The sequence below is a fragment of the Clupea harengus genome, chromosome 2, assembly GCF_900700415.2.
Source record: "Clupea harengus chromosome 2, Ch_v2.0.2, whole genome shotgun sequence".
Lineage (NCBI taxonomy): Eukaryota > Metazoa > Chordata > Actinopteri > Clupeiformes > Clupeidae > Clupea > Clupea harengus.
The window spans coordinates 30,368,557-30,389,483 of NC_045153.1; the positions used below are offsets into that span (position 1 = coordinate 30,368,557).

Here is a 20,927-nt window from a genome sequence, read left to right on the forward strand (position 1 = left end):
TGTCGTTGATACTGATGAAGTGGCCATGTTACTTGTCATTCTCTCTGGGTGCTAAAGGTGACCAGGGTTGTATCTCAATTTCTCCCTATAACCTGGGTTCATTCTCCCGAGGGGGTCCTCCCCCAAACCCCCTACCCCTTACCCTGGATAGCCTGAGGCATGCTATAGTATAATGAAATGGATGTTTAGATAATTGACAGTGCATAGTGTTTTGTGTGTCACGATGGGATGCTGCTGCAGTCTTTCCACCTGATCTACCTGCAGAACTCTGCTTTTATGCACTCATTCTGCTCTGCTTGTGATACATACTGAATGCCAGCCTATGTACCTATGATATAAACAAATGCCATCATTGCCCCCCCCACAGTATGTCTTTACCCGGCCAACCCCAAACAGATGGGTCCTCCCTTTGGGCTGAGGTTCTACTCAAGGGTTTTCCTGTTAAAAGGGAGTTTTTCCTTGGCCCAGTTGCCTTATTGCTGGTTCTAGGGGGTTCGGGCTCTGGGCTCTGTAAAGCACCTTGAGACAATTTCAGTTGTAACTGGCGCTGTATAAATAAAATTGAATTTAACTGAATAGATAGAGTTGTAGAGAGAGATGAATGGATGGAGGCAGAGAGGGACAGAAAAAGGGGGAAGAGAGAGAAGAAGAAGAGAGAGGGGGTCTTGACATGATTGGCCTGATTAGTTCATAAATGCATTTCAATACATGCCTCAGAGCCCATACAAGCCCGCATTTGTCATCATTAGGTGAGAAGAGTTTTGACAGTGGCTGACAGGGCTGCATTTGCACAGGAGATGATGTTCTTATCTAAAAACCCTCCAAGGTTATTATACCCTGGGTCTGTCATTTTGGAATAATGCTGACTGATGTCCTCAATGAGATATCATTCCATGCGATTCATCTCTGGCAACTCACAAGTGCCCTGTCTTCAAAAGAGAAACATTTGGGTTCATGGGGATTCTATTCATCCAGAAATCTTGCTCTAAAATAAAGTTGTCTTCATTCCTTTTTAGCAGGAATATGATGGGAAAATATAGGCAAGATAAAGGACTATAAAACATCTCAATATTCTGATTTCAGGCTGTTTTTCTTTGTTGCTGTTGTAGGATACTTATAATATTCAAATCCGCACCCTCAGTACAATGCACTCTGCATGAAAGTGCGTGCCTCTATTTCGAGCAGACCGAAGATAAAAGGTTAATCAAGAGGTATTCACCTATATTCTGAATTGGTTTAGAGATCCTTTATATGATCTACTTTCCATTCTAAAGAGGCGGATTGGCTACACTTCATCTCATTTGCATGTGGATTTCCATAAAGGACCCCGCCACTGCAGGTTCCCGCGCTGCGCGGGAGGGGTCGGGACGTGAACGCATCTGTGTGTGCACATCGAACAAGTGACTTCCAGTACAGTTTGGAAGACCTGATGATCGGCACATGCAGGAGGATCATTCTGGAGATGATTTGCTAAACAATGGGATTAAAACTGCCCAATTAAAGCTGGAGAATTAAGTGATAGCAGAGCCTTCAAAATGGAACAAAGCACATTTACCTGGTTAAATCGGTGGATATTTGGATTCACCTTCCTTTGCCAATTGGTGATTTCACCGGCTGTGACTGAGGGAAATACACTGAGATACCAAATCAACGAGGAGAGTGGGCCAGGCACTGTGATCGGTAATCTTGCCTGGGATTTATCCTGGATTCCTTCACCGGGCACCAAGACGAATTTTCGCATGATGAAACAATTTAACGCTTCTTTTATCAGACTGAGAGAGAGCGATGGAGAGCTTTCGGTCGGAGAGCGCATCGACAGGGAAATAATCTGCAAGCGCAATCCACATTGTCTGCTCACTTTTGACGTTGTTAATTTTTCCAAAGAGCGCTTCAAATTGATTCACGTCGAGGTGGAGGTTAAAGATATTAATGACAACTCTCCACAGTTCCCACATAAAGAATCAACAATTGAAATTTCTGAAAATGCGGTTGTGGGGTCCAGAATCCCTTTAGATGCAGCGGAGGACTCGGATGTGGGGTCTAATTACATTCAAAGCTACCAGATTTCTGTGAACAGTCACTTTACCATTGATGCGATGACAAGAGCGGATGGGGTTAAATATGCGGAGCTGGTACTAATGAAAGAGCTCGACAGGGAGACTCAGTCCTCTCATGTTCTGGAGCTTGTTGCCACCGACGGAGGTACTCCGTCTAGATCAGGGGCCACTAAGGTAACCATCAAAGTGAATGACTTTAATGACAACTATCCAGTTTTCGACCAAAATAATTTTTCGGTCGATTTACCCGAAGACGCTCCTGTTGGGTATCTTATATTGGATTTAAATGCAGTTGACTCCGACGAGGGATTAAATGGGGAAGTTGTGTACGGATTCGGAAAACAGGTCTCTGCAGAGATCCGACAACTTTTTAAGGTGGAACGCAAATCGGGACGTGTAACACTTGAGACTCCCGTTGATTTCGAAGACAAAAAAACATATGAATTAGATGTCCAGGCAACTGATTTAGGTGCCAATCCCACTCCGTCGGTCTGTAAAATAATAATTCACATCAAAGACGTGAACGACAATGCCCCTGAAATCAGCATCACTCCGATGACTTCCACCACGGCAGGTATCGCTTACATCACCGAGGCTGCAGAGCCAGACAGTTTCGTGGCGTTAATCAGCACCACGGACAGGGACTCTGGAGTGAATGGGCAAATCCATTGCACCCTCTACGGGCACGATCACTTCGAACTTCAAAGGGCGCATGAAGACAGCTATACGATTGTCACAGCCTCAGCCTTGGACCGAGAACGCATCCCTGAGTATAACTTAACAGTGGTGGCAGAGGACTTTGGCTCACCTCCCTTAAGAGCTATATCCCAATATACCGTTAGGCTGACTGATGAAAATGACAATGCACCGCTGTTTAGCAAACCTTTTTATGAAGTTTCCATCGAAGAAAACAATGCACCAGGTGCATATATAATGACGGTTGTTGCCACAGATGTAGATTTGGGGCGTAATTCCAAAATCACTTACAAGCTGCTGGACAGCCTTGTGATGGGGTCACTTGTTTCAACGTTCGTATCTCTAGATCCAGCCACTGGCTCTGTTTATGCTTTGAGAAGTTTCAACTATGAGGTCATGAAACAACTGGACATCAGAATCCAAGCAAGCGACGGCGGCTGGCCTCAGCTTCACAGCAGTGCTGCCATCAATCTAAAAATAGGCGATCAAAATGACAACCCACCCTCCATAATTCATCCCATCCTGAATAACGGAACTGCTGAGATTCTCCTGCCGAGAGACGCACCTTCAGGTTACATTGTAACCCATATAAAGGCCAGAGATGCTGACGAGGGCAGAAACGCTGAGCTATCCTACAGACTGACAGAGGGCGGAGATTTGGGCTTTTCAATCAACAGGGCCACGGGGCAGATGTACACGCACAGCAAGCTCACCTTCGACGTGGACGAGCTATTGAAAGTCACGGTCACAGTGAGTGACAACGGCCAACCGTCTCTGACATCCACGGCAACAATACATTTCATTCTCACTGCAGGCGCTCCCCCCAGTGACAACGTGTATGCCAAAAACGGCGAGGAAGAGCTTCATGAATGGGACATCTCAATCGTAATTATTGTGGTTCTAGCAGGCAGCTGCACAGTCCTTTTACTCGCTATTATCTTAATTACCACCATTTGCAGTCGACACAAAAGGGAAAAGAGAGGAGGTGGATTTCATGACAAAGAAAATGTGCCTCACTTGGAGAAGGGGGAGAGTAATGTGGTTTCTCTGATATCTGACCATGTTGGCAACATGTTTGATGCACAGCCATTTCCCAACCAATCTGTATTCATCAGCTCCAGTGCACCTGCGGCCGGTAACGACATGTGCACAAGCCCCAAGAGTGGAAGAGAGAAAAGCCATGCATTTCATCCCAAAGGAAGGGCAATCAACTGCAAGGTGGAGGTATGTGAATTCTTGTAAATAAGCGTATCTTTCTATATTTGCATGTGGGTGGTAGTCTTTTGTCATTTATAGTGTTTTTATTGTGTTTTGTTTTCTCATAGGGGTATTGTACCTTGCCTGGCTATGGAAAGGAAACTATGAGGCCTATTACAATATGGAAGGGCAACTCAATGACAACCATCTCAGCAAGAGACCCCCAGATCAGTGGGAAGGACAGTGGGAAAGGAGACAGTGACATCAATGACAGCGATTCAGACATCAGTGATGGAAACAAAAAAGAAGGCCAGCCTGTCAATGGTTAGTTTTTCCCTTTAATATTCAAATGACAGAGTGCTTTAAAGAAACCTACACCCCGTAGATGGGATCCAAAGGATTTCATTTTCTATATCAGACTGTATCTGGTTTCAAATCTTTAGCACTAGTGGGTTATAAGGAGCTTAATCACCTCCAATGCATCAGACTTCAATACAAAGATGAAGGCCACTCACGCACTATACATGATCACCCAGTTTGTTTTTATAAATTGAAACCAGACTGATGTTGTCTGTGTTGTGATATTGTACAGCCATTGGCACCATTTCCAGACATGCAAATTCAGGGATGATACATATTAAATGACCCTACCAGTGACTGTTCACTGGCTGATCAATCGATATTGGACCATTAAATGGAATGACATGTGTTGCATTGTTTTCATAGGGCTTTGGGCCTGCACAAGTGAGTGCAAGATCCTGGGCCATTCTGACAGATGCTGGAGCCCATCAGCCATCAGACCCCATGGCAACCCATCTAACAGACATCTCTCAACATTTGCCAAGACAGCCACACTGCCGAGGGACGCTCTTCAGAGGGAGAGCCATAACAAGGCTCAAATGCCCAAGACAAGTGGTCCCTACAGTGTTCAGGAAAAAGTTCAGCATAGAAAATTTGACTACATACTTGTGTGCTCTGCACAGCCAGAGAGGATTCCGGAGTCCGAGGAGATCGGTATTCCCTTGTACACACATTCCACAAAGACATTTTCAACTGATGGTGACGACGACGATGATGATGATGATGATGATGATGAAAGCTTTTCAAAATCATAAAATTTCAAGTGCACAGTGTTTAGGTGTGTTTGTACTGTAGGTGTTTGTCCTTTGGTATCTTTTATGACTGTTTTAATATGTTGATATTACATTTCTTTGTAAATACAGAGTATATTTTTTTATTCAAAATGAAAAAAAACAGCACCCTATTGATTTTATATGGCATGTGGAGATACATTTAATGGGACATGGATCATTTCTGGGCCTTCAGGCAGAAGAATTCATATTCAATCTTAATCAATGACAGAATACTAAATGTGTTTTGTGTTTGTATCAGATTTTGTCACAATGTTGCACAAATAAACAGTTTTAAAGAAATCCAAAATGCTGCTGCTGTTTGTGAGCAACAAATGCCTGTGTCTTGGCTTAGAACACCACCCACTGCGTTCTTATCTACTCAAATGCTGAAAGGTCATTCAACATGACAGGTCATATCATACTTGAATGTTAAGCCTCAGTTTGGCCACAACAAGACAAACCTATAAATAGAACATAATGTGTTCACTGAGGATTTAGAAGGGCATAGTGCCCTTAACATCTACTGACTAGAAAATGTCAATTATATTTTGGCTGTGAACATTTTCAACAATATGTCATTAACAAATGTAAATTACTTGTTCCAGTGTTTTACCCAAGTGCTAAATGACACTATTAATAAAAAAGATAGACAAAAGACAGTGTGATAGCAGCCGGTACTGAGAAGCGCTGTCTGTGAACACCTGATGATGATTTATATCTCCTACTGTTGCCTATAAACACTAAAATAAGTAGTTTTGAGAAGGCATATTTAATGGAACAAGATTTCAAAGATCAATCAAATCAACAGGGATCGCCCCAGAGCTTCCAACAGCACAATAACCAAAGATGTCCTTCAAACATTTCATGGTAGGCGTTAAAGAGAGGATCGAAGTTTTATTCATGTATCTTTAATGAGTACTTTTTAAAGACCCCAAAGCAACATGAATTAGACATCTTGTAGATTTTAGTGCATGAGTGCTGGTATTACTCATGGATCTGCCCACACAGTCGGCTGCCCACATTTACTGGGGGTGAATTACAACTAAGAGGCTCAACTAATGAGGCATTAACTGATTTGGTTTTCCAAAGTATATAGAGCAAAGCCTGAAAAATAAGTGGAATGAGATTAACAGTGGAAATGTGAAAATTACTTTCATTTTTTTCTGATGATATCAGTTTATGCTGTGTTACAAAAGAAACACAGCTTAATTTGAAATGCAGAAATGTTGCCGACTTTGATGCTCAAAAACTGTTTAATGCCGACTAATGGTTGGCATTTGCATTTTGAAGGTATTTGAGAAGGTTTCATTTTTGGAGAAAAAAGAATGCCCTTGTCCAGTTAAAAGGCTCCACAGGACATCTGAGATCTATGTGATGTCAGATGATGTTTTCTAAAGTACAAGCTATCAATTTGTTTATAAGAATGGAACTCAGCTGGGATAGTGGAGAAACATGTCACTGTTTTCCCTCTACCAGAAGGTTACTTACAAGCCACAATACCTAATATTTCCAGACCAAATTACTAGCATAAACCATCTCCTTAGATTAACAAGTATGCACAATTACAGATTCTGCTCTCGTAACTAAATGAGCAGTTTGGGATGTTTCTTAATTTGGACTTACTTTTTTATTCCATCAAACCATTAATATTCTTTTCTGACAGAAATAATTGTATTAGTATACCAGGTACGCACAGTAAAACATAATTAGCTATTAATGATTAAACACATGAACTATGTTATAAACTTTTGTTTGTAAATGATACATACTTTAAAGTGAAGCATGAATGTAATAATAAAGCTGTAGGTAGCAGTCACCCATGCCCCTAAGTGTGTGTCACGTCATATTACTTTGCTTTGCTGGTCTCAGCAGAACAGATTTGAACAAATTAAGAACAAATTAGTCACTACAACTAAAATAACTCATTCATTTATATCATAGGCCATTAACATGCAGCGTGTTCTCACTACCCCAGAGATGGTTATTTCTGCAGCTTTGAAGTGTGCAGATCCTGATCTTTTGGAGTGGGTGGCACACACCGTCATCACCAATCACCACGGCACTGCAGGCACGCCACAGGGGTGCGCTTTGAGCCTGTTCCTCTGCACCCTCTCCACCAATCACTGTCAGAGTCCATATACAATCACTTCAGATTTCAAGCCCTCTGTTTGCACTGCCAACCGCTACTACTCAGCAGCAACAACTAATTTCCATTATACAGGTTGAAGACTCTGGCAACCCCTCTCTGCACAGAGATTTGAATATGCTTCATAAGGACCGAATAAGTATCAGTGCCAACAGCCATCAACCCAGCGTCTAGGGCTGCAGGAAAGTTTCTGGTCTCTCGCTCATCCATTTGAAATACTAGACAGTAACACACACACACTCATTTTGAACCGATACACTGCAAACATCATGAATTTCCTCTGGCAAAAACCGTGTATGCCAGAAACTACAATCCCTTTAAGTGTAACTTCAACGGTTTCTGCACCCAAATCACCAGAGCTCTGAGTCTGCGCATATGACGGCACCCATTTCTAATCCGTGCAACATCACATCACAACAAAACTCCACAGAAACATTTCTCTGATAATAATAAGCATATCTTCTTCTTACATGGATATTAAATATGTAGATATACTTGTGGTATATCATATTTATGTATCAGAGGAGCATTATTTATATTTGATCATACGTAAGAGCAATGTGGAAACATTTAGCATGAAGGTCCTTCTGTCTATGTGAACCATTGGGGACCGTCAGCCACTTACTGTGAATATTAACTGAAACTGCCATCACCATGGTGAAGCAATAGCAAAGAGCAGATTTTCCTGACTGAATTATGCTATCTGTAGAATACAAGTATATCACTCCTCCTATTAATCCATCAGGATGGCTATTAATGTTAGTAACAGGTATTTTTGTATTGTGATTTTCAATATAGAGTATGCATATTGTGAATAGGCTTATTGACAGAAATGCACCGGAAAAGCCAGCACATTTTCCCAATAAATCGTCCAGGCTGCGGTTTGGCTTTCTTTCTCTCTCTCTCAAAACGCCAGACATATGGTCACTCGCTATTCTGGGAGGGCACTTTCTTAATTTGAGGAGGCTTCAGCAACAGGAGTCAATGCGCTACGATGGAGGAAAGTTCGGACAAGATTCCTTTCACCAAGGTTTGTCCTGTGGATCCGGAGAAAGGTTTCTCACCGGTAAGTCACCATGCATGCTAGATACCATGCTAGAGATGAAGGTTCATACTGGTTATTATCACAAGTTACCTGAAGTAACTTAATTGTGATATCATGAGTATTGCGTCCTAGTATGAGCTGATTCATTGATAGCATATCTATTTTACATCAAATCATTTGCCGTTCATAAATTGTCAGCTTAAATCAGAGCTTGCGACATAAATTTAGTTTAACGTTTTTTTTATATTCTGAAAGGCACTCGCTGCGACGCTGAAGCCCCACAGCACCAGTTGTTTTTGGAGAATCGGCACCATCGCACTCATCGCGAGCACAACCCTCATGCTGCTTGGAGCAATCGGGGGCCTTTACCTCTGGAAAGTCAGCGACAAAAATGTAAAGTTATTTTTCTGAAAAGTTGCCATCTATTTGATTTGACAAAAATGTCACTCTTTTTTAAATCAAACGAGTGTTTGGGCCTGTTGTATGTGGTATGCCAGAATTATTTTGTGAGTTACAATTTACTTCTCTACTGTAAACTGTCTTTCATTAATACATTTGGGTATTGACCAGACATTGATTTCCAGACATCCCCAGCTCTGCAGTAGTATCCAGATTTAGTCCAGTGACGTTTGTGTAAAAAGGGGCTGAGGGGGACCTGTGGTCTGTTCATTGCCTCATTAAAGATACTGGAATATCTCTGCATATTATAACAAGCCCATGTTAAGGACAGGCAGCTCAGGTTGGATTTTTTGCCTCAGGCCAACACTACCCTCCTGGTAGGTATTACATTCCAATCATGGCTGTAATTGGACTGACCCAGTAGGCACCCAAGTGAAGGAATCTTGAAGCTGTGTGTGTCACAGGGCGAATCTGCCAAAGGAAACATACCATCCTACAAGATTTTTTAGATGGGAAAAGGTGTTCATCTATAACTCAGAAGGACCTTAAAAGTGCCTTTTTTCAGAAAAAAATAGTAAAAGTTGAGTTGCGCAAGCCTCCTCTTCAGCCTCATTCGTTGTCCACTTGTGAAAGTGCATTTAAACACCAGACACTCTGCTTATGCTTGAAAGAAGAATATCCAAGATGCTCAGGGTTTTTCTAGGTGTGTGCTTTTCATGTGCTCCTTTTGAATCAGACTGTCTGAATATCCCACCCTCTACTCTGTTTTCCATTAAGCCGGTAATGTGCAACACACCTTTCACATTGGTCTTGATCAACCCCAACTTCCCTCTTAGATGTTTTTTTTCCTTTTTTTTTGAGGGTTGCAAAAAGTCTACAGGCTTCTTGAGACATGACAACATGAAAAACAGATGACAGTCATTTGATCACTTGTGCATGATTCATCTCCGCAGGTGTACAATATTCACTACAGCGTGAGCATTAATGGGAAGATTGAAGGGGGTTCCATGGAGATTGACTCTGAAAATAACCTGGAGAGGTTCAAAATCGGCAGCGGAGATGAAGAGGCAGTAGAGATTCATGATTTCCAAATTGGGAGTATTTCTGATTTTATTCTTGATCTTATTCTTTTTCCAATTAGATGATAGTTTTAAGGGATTTTTTTTTGGATGCACCTGTTTGTGAGAAGTGTTATATCTGCTGTGATCCCTTTAGTAGGGAGTTACCGGGATCCGTTTCTCTGGAGCAGAGAAGTGTTACATCAAATCCCAGATCAAAGGCAACCTTCCCGAGGTGGAGACGGTGAACAAGGACTCCTTGAGGATTGAACTGGTATGTTCTCTGCATTGTAGTGCACATAGAAACAGTGTTAAAGCATCAGATAGAATGCTTACATTTCAGGAACTGAACAGTTCACTTATTATGAAATTGTAATGAAATTAAATATACCTTAACGCCATAGAATGCCATCATAGCAGTTTCTCCTACAACACTAGGGCTTATAAAGTCTTTCACAAACACAAACAACATACAGTATATTGTTGATAGGGCAATATACCTAATGCACTTTAAAAAAATTCTATTTATGTTTGTGTAGCACTATTAAAAATGAGCATTGTCTCAAGGCACTCTACAGAAACAAAGGCTTAACGCCCCAAGAGCAAGCCTATGGCGACACTGGCAAGGAAAATCTCCCTTTCAACAGGAAGAAACCTTGACAAATACTAACTCAAAAGGGGATGGGGCATGTGCCCCAGGCAGGCCTGGAATAGAGGAAAGGGGGGAAAGAGAGGAGGCAAAGGAGAGGGTAGAGGGAGGGGGAGAAAGAGAGGAGGGGAAACACAGAAGATGAATAACAGGAAATACATACAGCATACCATCTCTCAACTATTTGACAAAAGTGAAGTTTCAAGCATCAGAAGTGGACATGGAGAGCCAGCAAGTAGTAATAGTAAACTGCATAGCATATATGAATACAGTATGTGAAGCATGGTAGTTTGTTTATTTATTTTCTTTTGTAATCTTATTTCATGTCTTTATTTTAAGCGTCTTTGAGAACTTTGAAAAGCGCTATATAAATGTGATGTATTATTATTATTATTAATGAATGAACATGAAACCTTAAAGAATAGCGACATGCCATCAAGTATAAAAGTGCAGGGAATTCTTGTTTTTTTACGGTTATCTGAGGGGTACAGCGTCAGGGTGTAGGTTTCTGTAGTTTTCTGCTCCGGCAAGTGGAGACAAAAGAATACATAACATGAAGGAATGAAAAGAAGGGAAGAAACGAGTGTTAATAGAAATGAGTTATAAACACAATGAGTGATTAAGGAGAGAAAAATGATGATGATGATGATGATGATGATGATGATAGTGATAAAGGGTTACCTGGCTCTTTAGAAGATCACCCTAAATGTCCTGACCTGTACAATATACAGAAAATGTTCTATTCTATATTCTCCTCATATCATGCACCATTATAAGCATCACAGCACTGGAACAGTGAGGTGACTCTCGTCCTCTTAGGAAGATGAGGTCATGCCTGCGAAGTTTGATGACGCGTCTCTGGTTTGGGTGGCGTCAGAGGAGCCACTCAAGGACAGCAGCTTCCTGAGCAGCAGAATCCTCAACCTCTGTGGGCCTCTGCCCATCTTCTGGTTACGTCCTACCTACCTGGGGGGTATGTTTCCACTTTGGCAGGAACTGACCTAATGTGTCCAGGATACCAGATTGTGTTTCATGTGTGTTAAGGGCCTTAGGGAATACTGACCATCATGTTAGTTCTGGTAGGTGATTGGAAGCCAATTAAACTGGCCAATTCATGCTGCTAACTAATCCACTTCAAACAGACATGAAGGAGCTTTTTCTCAAACCTCCCCTAATTAGCCTCCTTTCATTGCAAGGTTGCAAGCCATTCCAAACAGCAAACACGATCCTGTTATCTCTATGTCTTCACTTTTCAGCTTTTACATGCCCACGACCCCCCAAACTAGTGTTTTAGTTATTCTGTTTTAGATGTCAAACAATGACTATAATGTAAATGTCCATTTAAGCCATGTTGCAATTCTCAAATGGATGGTCTGGGAGTTTGCCCACAACAGGACGATACTGCCAAGACAAACTATATTGTCTTCAAATCAGATTGTAAGTATGTTGTATTTACTAGGCCAAGCTGTCCTGACCGAAGTGCAACTTCTCTGTGCCACTGATTTGTGGCTGTCACAGGATGTTTTTTTCATACACACATTGTTGGCGAGACATCCGTTGTGCTCCTCATGCTAGATGCCACAGAGGGAGACAGGGAGAAAAGGGATATCGAGCGTACAAAGCGTCAGTATGACATGGAGGTCTTCCAGGCTGCCGCCGAAGACACCCACGGCTCTGCCCAGAACATCACCTCTGGAAGGGGGGAGGTGGAGGCCACAGAAGGGTCTGCGTCTGCCTTTAACCCTGAGAACCCCTACCACGTGAGTACTGCCCCCGCAAGAGCCTCTATCATATCAGTACTGACACATCGTTTTTTCAGTCCCATGAATAACATATTAGGCAAGGAAATGTTGGACGGTAACCTTATCTGCTCCTGTCCAACTGGCTTCCTTGAGAGAAATTCACTCAAGAACATTGGATGGAGGAGCTTTATTTGAAGTGACAGACAACCTCTTGAATTAAGGTCATTGAATTTAGTTGCAACCACAGAAGGAGGGGTCATAGTGTGTTTTGAAGGCTAATATGTCACACCAATGTACAAGAAAGTGTTGTTGATAGTGTATGATTTCTTTTAACATCTGTCAAATCCGTCAAATCTGCCAAATACTTTAAACTTAAACTATTAAAATATTTCTAAACAGTAGGTGCGTATGCCCTTGTTTAACATGGATTGTACTGTTCCACAGCAGCGCGGTCAGGAGGGAGAGACAGGCTCGATGGTCTTCGATCCCATGCTGGACCATAACGGCATCTGCTGCACTGAGTGCCATCGGAGCCATACTCACTGTGAGAGGATATGCGAGCCTCTCGGTGGGCACTGGCCTTGGCCGTACAACTACCACGGGTGCCGAGTGGCCTGCAGAGTCATCATGCCCTGCCGTTGGTGGGTCGCTCGCATAATGGGAATTGTCTGAGATGGCCAGTCGCCTCAAGCTCTCAGCTGAAACAAAGATACACAATTAAGCTGTTCAAATACAAACACAATGTCTTAAATGGTGCTATTTATTTTTGTTCATTTATATGTGGTTGTATATAACTAAAGAGAGCTCTTATCCATCAGCACTATGGAACTGAAGAAACATCGTGCTCTTGGTGAGACTGGTCTATAAATACACTATATCTGGTACTGGGAAACCTGTTCAATAAAACAAAAAAACTGTAAAAAAAATGGCACAAATGTGCTATTGCTTTTGTTGCTTGCGACTCGGTAATAAACCTTGACGAGATATGAGCTGTCTCCTGGCAATTAGTTCTTTAGTTCTTTTCTAGGTCACAATTAATCAAATATGGTTGCTTCAATATGCTATGTCCCTCTGATTAAAGTCAAAGCCTCTGCTCATCACAGCATGGATGCAGAGGCAGACAACTGTGATGTTGCATGTGAAAGCACATTATTGGTTTGATTTAGCGAATATCAGGCACCCGGGCTCTGGCCTGTGGCAACTGTGGTGTGTGTCATTACCTTCCGCAGTCTGGTTTGATTAGCGGTGTTGTGCTAATCACACTGCTGACTTTGGGTAAGTGATTTTAACACTCTCTGATGTGGTCTTTTTTTCCAAACACATCGCGCGCTCTCTCCAGAGCAGCCAATGTGCCAGGCGGATGGCAGAGTCATTTCTTTGCACTTTGACATCTCCATTGATGTGGACTAATGTGAGGTGAGTGCCAAGACTACCGAGTACCGACGTTTCAATAAAAAATGACATTTCCGTAAAAAACAGGAGCGCTGAAACACCTAAATAATTTTAACACGTCTCCATCCTTTCCATTCCTCTCATGCAATCACTTGTGCTCTTTCTCTCTCTCTCTCTCTCTCTCTCTCTCTCTCTCCCTTCACTTTTACTTGGAGCCCAGATTTTAGGTCACACATAAGCAAACAAACAGAAGTGGCTCTGCAAACCATCTAAGTGTATTAACAAATGTGAGTTGCCACATGCAAATCCCAGGCAAATCATCCTAAATGATAATGTTCTGAGGAGGCTTTATGTGGGACTGTTTTAGTGTCATCTGAATTTCTAAGATCCAGACTGAATCAGAGAAGAACGCAGACTGACTTTGACACCTCTGAATGGACACAGTGAAATTGAAAAAGTCAGAAAGCCTAGGGCCCGATAATGTCTGCTAGTATTTGCGCTGATTTTCTACGGAGGAGATAGCATGGGGTTCCATGGAGCAACATGATTACACCGTATCTTTTCTAACAAAAAAATATTCAAAGATTTCAACATGAAATGAAAACACCAGTGCAAAAAACGCATGTCTTTGTGATAATTATACTATAGATAAGATTTTAAATGCAGATCTAAAATATCATTCTGCATAACACTAAAAGACTATTTATACACATTAACTGTATGTTGCTTTGTGAGGAAAGAAGAGAAGAAAAAAAAAGACGATTGTTTCTTCGCAGTGAGAGACTTTGGTTTTTACCGGGCTGAGGTGCTTATCGCAGACACAGCGCTGATAAGACAGTCTGTGCGCTTCCGTAGGCTATATAATATTAATCCCCCTCCCACGTCTGCAGATGCACTTAAAGGAAGGTGACAAGCATGACATATCCAGGACCTCCTGATGGCTCGTGCTCTGCAGAGCAGCCACTAAAAGAGCCCCAAGTACCCTGAAGTGATGTAAATGTGCGGGGGGAGTCCAATTTCCATCAGTGCACTGTCACTGTCATGGTCATTAAACTAAATCAACCCGCTGTGTGTCACCCAGCCCACGTTTAGAAGTCCCCTCCATAATGGAGTTATACTTGGACTGCAGATTGGAGCGCCGTATTGAATCTTTGACCTGACAGCCACAGAGCATGAGGCCACACTCTTATTAATCTGCGGAGAAAAAAAAAAACAGCTGGGCCAAGATTGCCCATGAAGTCTGGCATAGGTCATCTGGGATTAAGATGTATTAAGATCATAAGAAAAGCGAGTGCAATTATCTAAGCGAAAGAGCAAGTGCTGTAATTTCGCATCAAAAACAAACTCACTTCCTATTTTTACAACCATTAAATGCATTCTGTGTCACCAGAGAGGAAAAAAAAGAGAGGACAGGGGCTGAGGAATCTCACAAAGCAAAAAGAAAAGAACAAAAAAAAAATGTCATTTAAACTCCTTCACTTAGAAGAACAGAAGTTTGTTGATCCTCTGGCTCAGCGCTCAGAGAAGGAAGTGCTACCAAAGGCTCCCCTGTTGCGGGGAAGAGACAAATATGTTGAGGGAGCAACTCCGGCGGCAGAGACTGAAGCCCTTTCTTGTTTGTCTCCCTTCTGGAGCCGGGCTCACCCAGGGAGCCCTGCAGGCCCAGGAACAAACAGAGCTTTGTGCACGCTGACCCGCTGCGCCCAGCCGCCACACAGCGAACCAGCACTCCTGTGCTAATGGGAGCCCACAGACATGGGGCTCGGCAGCGGCCGGAGCCGGGGGAAGTTTCTCTGTTTTTCTAGCATCCACCTGTGCTTTCATCGCAGACCATCAAAACAAGGCCGGGGTGGGGGGGTGGCTGCAGCAGCAGCCTTTCCGTCAGAATGGTACATTTTATGCATTCATTGTGTGTGCTGTGTCTGTTTGCAGGGATACTTCAAACAATCCCAACATGCACAATGTGCAAAAAGGGCCATCTCTGTTTCTTTCTTTGTTTTTTTTCGGTCTTATATATTTATTTACCACCCAGAAAAAGTGCCATTGATTTAAAAAGAGAATGCAGACACTTTCCAGAAATGGAGAGTCATTTAACACCGGATGCAGTGGAGCTCTTCTTTGGCTCCAGTTCTCCCAGATCATATCTTTTGCCGGGCTGTAAAATGAAATAGAAACTATAAAACATAAAACAATGTTCCTAAACACGGTGCAAAGTGCCTCTGTTTAAGCCAAGGCCACCGTTTTTTCTTCCTTTCACAAGTGCTGCTAACTCTAAATCCCACTGGGCATTTCACCTCATCACTTTAATAAGAAAGTGCTGCTTGCTTCACTTTAGCTATGGGCTGCTAAATGAATCACATCAATCTTAAATAGAGGGAACAGTCATGGGGGATACTCCATGGTCAGAACAACCTGTAACGGCTACATTTGCAATTAGAAAAAGAAAAGAAATTGAAGTGGTTACGTACAGTATACTGTCTCCTTGGCAACGTACCCTCAGGAATAGGTCTTTGTTCGTAACATCAGTCAGTGATCAGTGAAAATAGCTCCTAAATCTCTCCATCCTTCTCCCCCTCTCTTCGCCCTGTAAGCTACTCAGCTGCTAAGCTACACCGTCCTCACTACTGCCACATGTTCAGGGTCCTCTACACAGGTGTCACTCCGAGGATGCCTTTGTCCCCATGGCAACAGAACATCCCAAAAGGGTTTGGAGGGTCACAGTGGACCATGAGCGCAGAGAAACTCCATCTTTTATGTGAAGTAACATAATTTGTCCCCCACACAAATGTATTTGATGTGCTCTGGGGCTGTCAGTTTCCTGGGGGAATTATGAATGAAAACCACAAAAAAGAAAAATCCCATTACTGATTTGCATTTCATGGACAATGAAGTTTTAAAATTGAAAAAAAAAAATATCTGTATTTCCCGAACTCCTCTCTTGCATTCCTTTTTTTTCCACACCTTTTTTTCGATTTTGGGGTAAGTACAAAAGAGGCTTGCGATCGTTATCTAGGTTCCACTGCAGCAAGTTAGTGATGCTTATGAGCGTATTCAAAGTGTGCAATGGCCGTGCTAGAAACGACCTCTTCTCACTTCCGATTCATTGCTAGTGTGAGCCACTCTTGCATGAGCTCCAGACTTTTGATCGCATGTTTTGAATTACATTCAGACACCAGAGGGATTAAACAAAAGCGATGGTTAGTTTTGCACCTAAACCAGTACACAGAAAACCTTTTAAAATCCCTCATTATGTTTTTCTGCATGAGAGCACAAAGATACATTCATTGTTGCTGGCCTTTAGAGAGAGAAAAAAAAAATCTCATAACACAAACTGCCATGATACTATTAGCTCAGGCACCTCCGCCTGTCGATTCTTAATATTTCCACAAAGAGTATGGTTTGGGTAGATGGGTTTAATGCGTTTTAATCCCATGGTTGAGTGGCCACTAGCAGCTTGGCCTGGTCGTTTCTGACACCCCCCCGCTGTTCTCTGGTTCCTTCAGAGCCGTGCTGCCTGAGGCACGGGTGGCAACCAGCCCACCTGCTTGTTTAGTATGCAACCTCCAAACGCCCATTAATTCAGCCTCTACTGGTTCTGCATGGAGAGGCTGGCCCCTGCTCGCTCGCCTCCATCATTGGAAAAGGGTAAATTGCTCACCTCACACTGAAGTCTCTCCCTAATTCCATGCCAGCCATTCAGATTTGTGTGGCATCTATTGACTCTATTAGACGCCTTTGACTCATTACATTCCTCTCTCACCCACTATTTCCATTGGAACTTGGCTGGCATGTGAAACGCCTGACTTTCCCCATCCTAGGTGTCATAGCCACACTGCTAGACCATGATCCAAGGAGCTCTGAATGCTCCTTCTCCAGCCTTTTACTAATTAAAGTATTCCACACCAGGGTTCAATAGCGAAGAGAAGAGCATCATTCCCAGAGCACCTCTGCCACCACACTCACAATGCAGAGTGGAAACCATCAGAAATATATGAATGTGTTTTATAGTCAGTAGCACTGGTTCATTCAAGTGGATATTTTTTTTTTTCTCCAGATTTTATAAGGGACATCTTGGGTGTTCCTTGACAGCTGAGTAAAAGGGTCATCGAAAGGGAATATCAAAAAGCATATAATCAATGGCCATGCCGTATATATACACAGCATATACAATGGGCTTTGTTCATCTTTTCATCTGAGATGTCAGAGGGGTTTAAGGCATGAAGGCAGAGCGGTCCAGAGTGGCACTGGAAGCACTGGAAGCACTGTCTTAAGTTTATGAGGAGGAACATAAATGTGTTCTTAATCTGTGGCTGCATGTGCACCAATGACAGCTACGGTGCTTAGATGTGCCAACCCCGGGGCCGGCTCTACACTTACGGCTTACAACAGCCTCATTATCCTCCTTGCCTCGCATCAAATCCTAGCAGCAGTTTGTCACGGGCAGACTCGTCTCCGCCAGTAGGCATCAGACCAACACTCCTGCAATGCTACTGTACATAATTGCCATATGGACAGCATTTTGAGCCAGACTGAAGTCTAAAAAAGCCCGCCGGGCAGATTCCCCAGATAACTAAATGAATATTTTATCTCATTTCCATCTAATTTGCACCAAATTATTATAAAGAACTGAAAATTTTAATTAATTTATAGAACAGATCAAACACAGGTTCATACTTTGATTTTGGGGGGCTGTTATTTTGATAACTCTTTGTGTCTGTGTTCTCGTTCGCCCCCAAGTCTCTCTGTGCTCGCCACATTAATAGCATGCCCAAAATAAACCACATACAGTAGCACATCATTACCTGTCACTGTACATACGGCGCAAGGCTTGTCTGTGTCACTCACTGTCTGTGTGTTCCCAGTGAGAAGTCTCTTTACCTGCAACCCTGCTAGTTAATTAATTTCACACTGTTTAATTAAATCCAGAGGCATGGGAGTCTCATTGGTACCAGGGGACGTGATATCTAGGTCTTATCTGCTCAGAGATTACTTTCAGGCAAGTGTCAGGCTCTCTCTCTCTCTCTCTCTTTCTTTGACTCTCTCTCTCTCTCTCTCTCTCTCTCTTTCTCTCCCTCTTGTTTAAAGATGACACTGGTATCACACCATTTGTTCCAAGACTGTTTGCTTGAGAGAAGCCTTTTTAAGGCAGTGGGGATTGCTGTTTCCCACATGAAAATGAGAAAACACACATGTGAAGATTCTTGAGAAATGAAGGCATTGCTTTGGTGAATATACAGAATGCTATCAAATACTAGTTTCAAAACAGAAGAAATAAAACAGTCAAGTTGGCAGACATCATTTTTTTATCCTTATTCTGCTGTAAAGGGTGACATTCAGTGACAGTTTTGCTGCCAAAATCTTGAAGACCTCAAAGGCATTTTGTAACAGAATAATCTGATTAAATCTCAGCCCAGACATGATCCCAAGACCAATCACCTCTGCTAGATTGAGGGCAGGGAGGCTTCAGAAGCTCAGTCATCCACTACAGTTCAACCTAAAATAGAAAAATCCAAATCATACATTTTCCAGTCGACTAGTGCATTAGTATCATACCCTGTAATCGATGGGGTAGAGACTAGAGGGTGATTATGTCCATTTCATTAGGATTAGCATATTCACTAATGTGGCACGGCTAGAAACCTGTGAAAACCAGTACGTACCTGAAGTCAAATGGACATAAAATCTATGGGTATTTCATATGTATATTCACAAGCACATTTTATACACGTGCTGTGAACCTTCAATTTACTGAAATGGCTTTTCACATCCAGACTGCTCAAAAATGTCAAAAATGCATGACATTCACAAGTACACAGCTGTATTTCTCAATAGGCTTGAAACATCATTGTGTTCATGTGGTGTGGACTGTGGCCTGCAGGTCACTCTCTGAATGAGTAAATTAAACGAAAGAATGAGTGAAAGAAAGAATGAGAGAAAGAAAGAATGAATACATGGATGAAGGCACAAATGATTGCTTTATATATCCGAAGTAACCATAACAACCTTCTCTCTGCTTTTTTCTATTGAGGTGCAGCTTGCACATGCGTGAATCCTATTTTCTGAACTAAACCACATCACTCTGGATTAAAACCTACCAAGGCCAATCAAGCACACATTAGCTTCAGCGTACAAAGCAAATGCAGCTGTGCACGCAGCAGTGAACGAAAAGGAGCTCTGAAAAACACTCGCTGAAAAGTTGGACTGATTGATCAGAGCAAAAGCAAAAACAGGCTCAGAGCTTTTGAAAGCTTCCAATCTATGCAGGGGCCTTGTCCTGTGACAGGCCTATCAGGTGTTCAACTATTCCCCCTCCCTTCCTCCCCCTCCTCCGCCTCCTCCTGACCTCATTCTGTCATCCCAGTTCTCTTGCTTTTCCCACTCTCAAGTCTTCCATAAAGTGTCCCAATGCACAACACATGTAACAATGCATTATAAATAGGCCGTCATCAATCAGTCATTCAGCACTGAAGAGAAATCCACTGACGTCTTCCAATTTAATACATTTCCCTTTGTTGTGTTGACTGGTGATGTGCACACTCAAAGTGAGCACTCCCTCTTCGTCTCCACGTTTGGGGGGGAAAGCAGGCTATGTCCTAATCATGTGCTCTCATTTGCACACTTCTGCCATCAATATGACAAAGGAACAGTGTTTTTTTTTTTTTCTTTTTTAGAGAAACATGAAGCTTCTTGTTTGTACACAGGCTTGTGACTGCTTTCCTGCTAGCAATCTTCCACACACCTGGCAAATCTGCCTCATATGATGAATAGTCGTGTTTGTTTAAACAACCCCACAGGCCCTCCCAGATGTCGTTCAGAGCCGAGCAATCCGTTAGCATGCACATGATTCAGACAGTGTCGCCCACGCCCAGGTCCATAATATACATTTGTAAGTAGCGCATGACGTAAGGTTGAGTTCAAGTCAGTGCCTGAGGTAAGACTATCAAGCGCCTGTATGGTTCATGCCAAGACCAGATGTTCGGCTGACGACAGCCGACGGTGCTTGAAGCTTCGCCATAAAACCTTTGCTACTTTATTCACACCTGTCAATGATGACAGGTCTGGAGGATTCACTCTGCCTATGGCGAGTCATCACCACTTGTTGAACAGAAAGCAGACAGGAAACAGGTAACCATGAAACAAAACAACAACATGGAAGTTGCCCTAGAACATGGAACATAGTAAGGTATTGTTCATGACGGACCTAAATCAGAACATGGAACATGGAGCATAGTAAGGTATTGTTCATGACGGACCTAAATCAGAACACCTGAAAGCAATCAGGCAACAAACTTCCACACAACACAGTTGTCACTGATGTCAAGAACTGTAAAACGTTTGAGGATCTCCGCTATAGGAATAAAATGTATAGCTACAATGTTGCAGTCTTAATATGTAGAATATGAATTCAAACTG

At 42.5% G+C, this 20,927-nt stretch overlaps 3 protein-coding genes across 3 annotated transcripts; all 3 read left to right on the top strand.

Moving 5' to 3' along the window:
* The first annotated feature begins 1,316 nt into the window (after positions 1-1,316).
* Positions 1,317-5,390, top strand: si:ch211-199f5.1 (protocadherin-8). Its single transcript, XM_031560433.1, has 3 exons — positions 1,317-3,977; positions 4,079-4,274; positions 4,677-5,390. The coding sequence occupies exons 1-3, from the start codon at positions 1,536-1,538 to the stop codon at positions 5,063-5,065; spliced, it is 3,027 nt and encodes a 1,008-aa protein (XP_031416293.1). The 5' UTR covers positions 1,317-1,535; the 3' UTR covers positions 5,066-5,390.
* A 2,748-nt stretch (positions 5,391-8,138) lies between these two features.
* LOC105898064 (leukocyte cell-derived chemotaxin 1-like) lies at positions 8,139-10,000 on the top strand. The gene is made up of 3 exons (XM_042703144.1): positions 8,139-8,295; positions 8,530-8,667; positions 9,627-10,000. The coding sequence occupies exons 1-3, from the start codon at positions 8,224-8,226 to the stop codon at positions 9,816-9,818; spliced, it is 402 nt and encodes a 133-aa protein (XP_042559078.1). The 5' UTR covers positions 8,139-8,223; the 3' UTR covers positions 9,819-10,000.
* Positions 10,001-11,211: 1,211 nt separating this feature from the next.
* LOC122133352 (leukocyte cell-derived chemotaxin 1-like) lies at positions 11,212-13,097 on the top strand. The gene is made up of 4 exons (XM_042709397.1): positions 11,212-11,353; positions 11,956-12,306; positions 12,423-12,439; positions 12,525-13,097. Exons 1-4 carry the CDS (start codon positions 11,212-11,214, stop codon positions 12,792-12,794), a joined length of 780 nt encoding a protein of 259 aa, XP_042565331.1. The 3' UTR covers positions 12,795-13,097.
* The last annotated feature ends 7,830 nt before the right edge of the window (positions 13,098-20,927 follow it).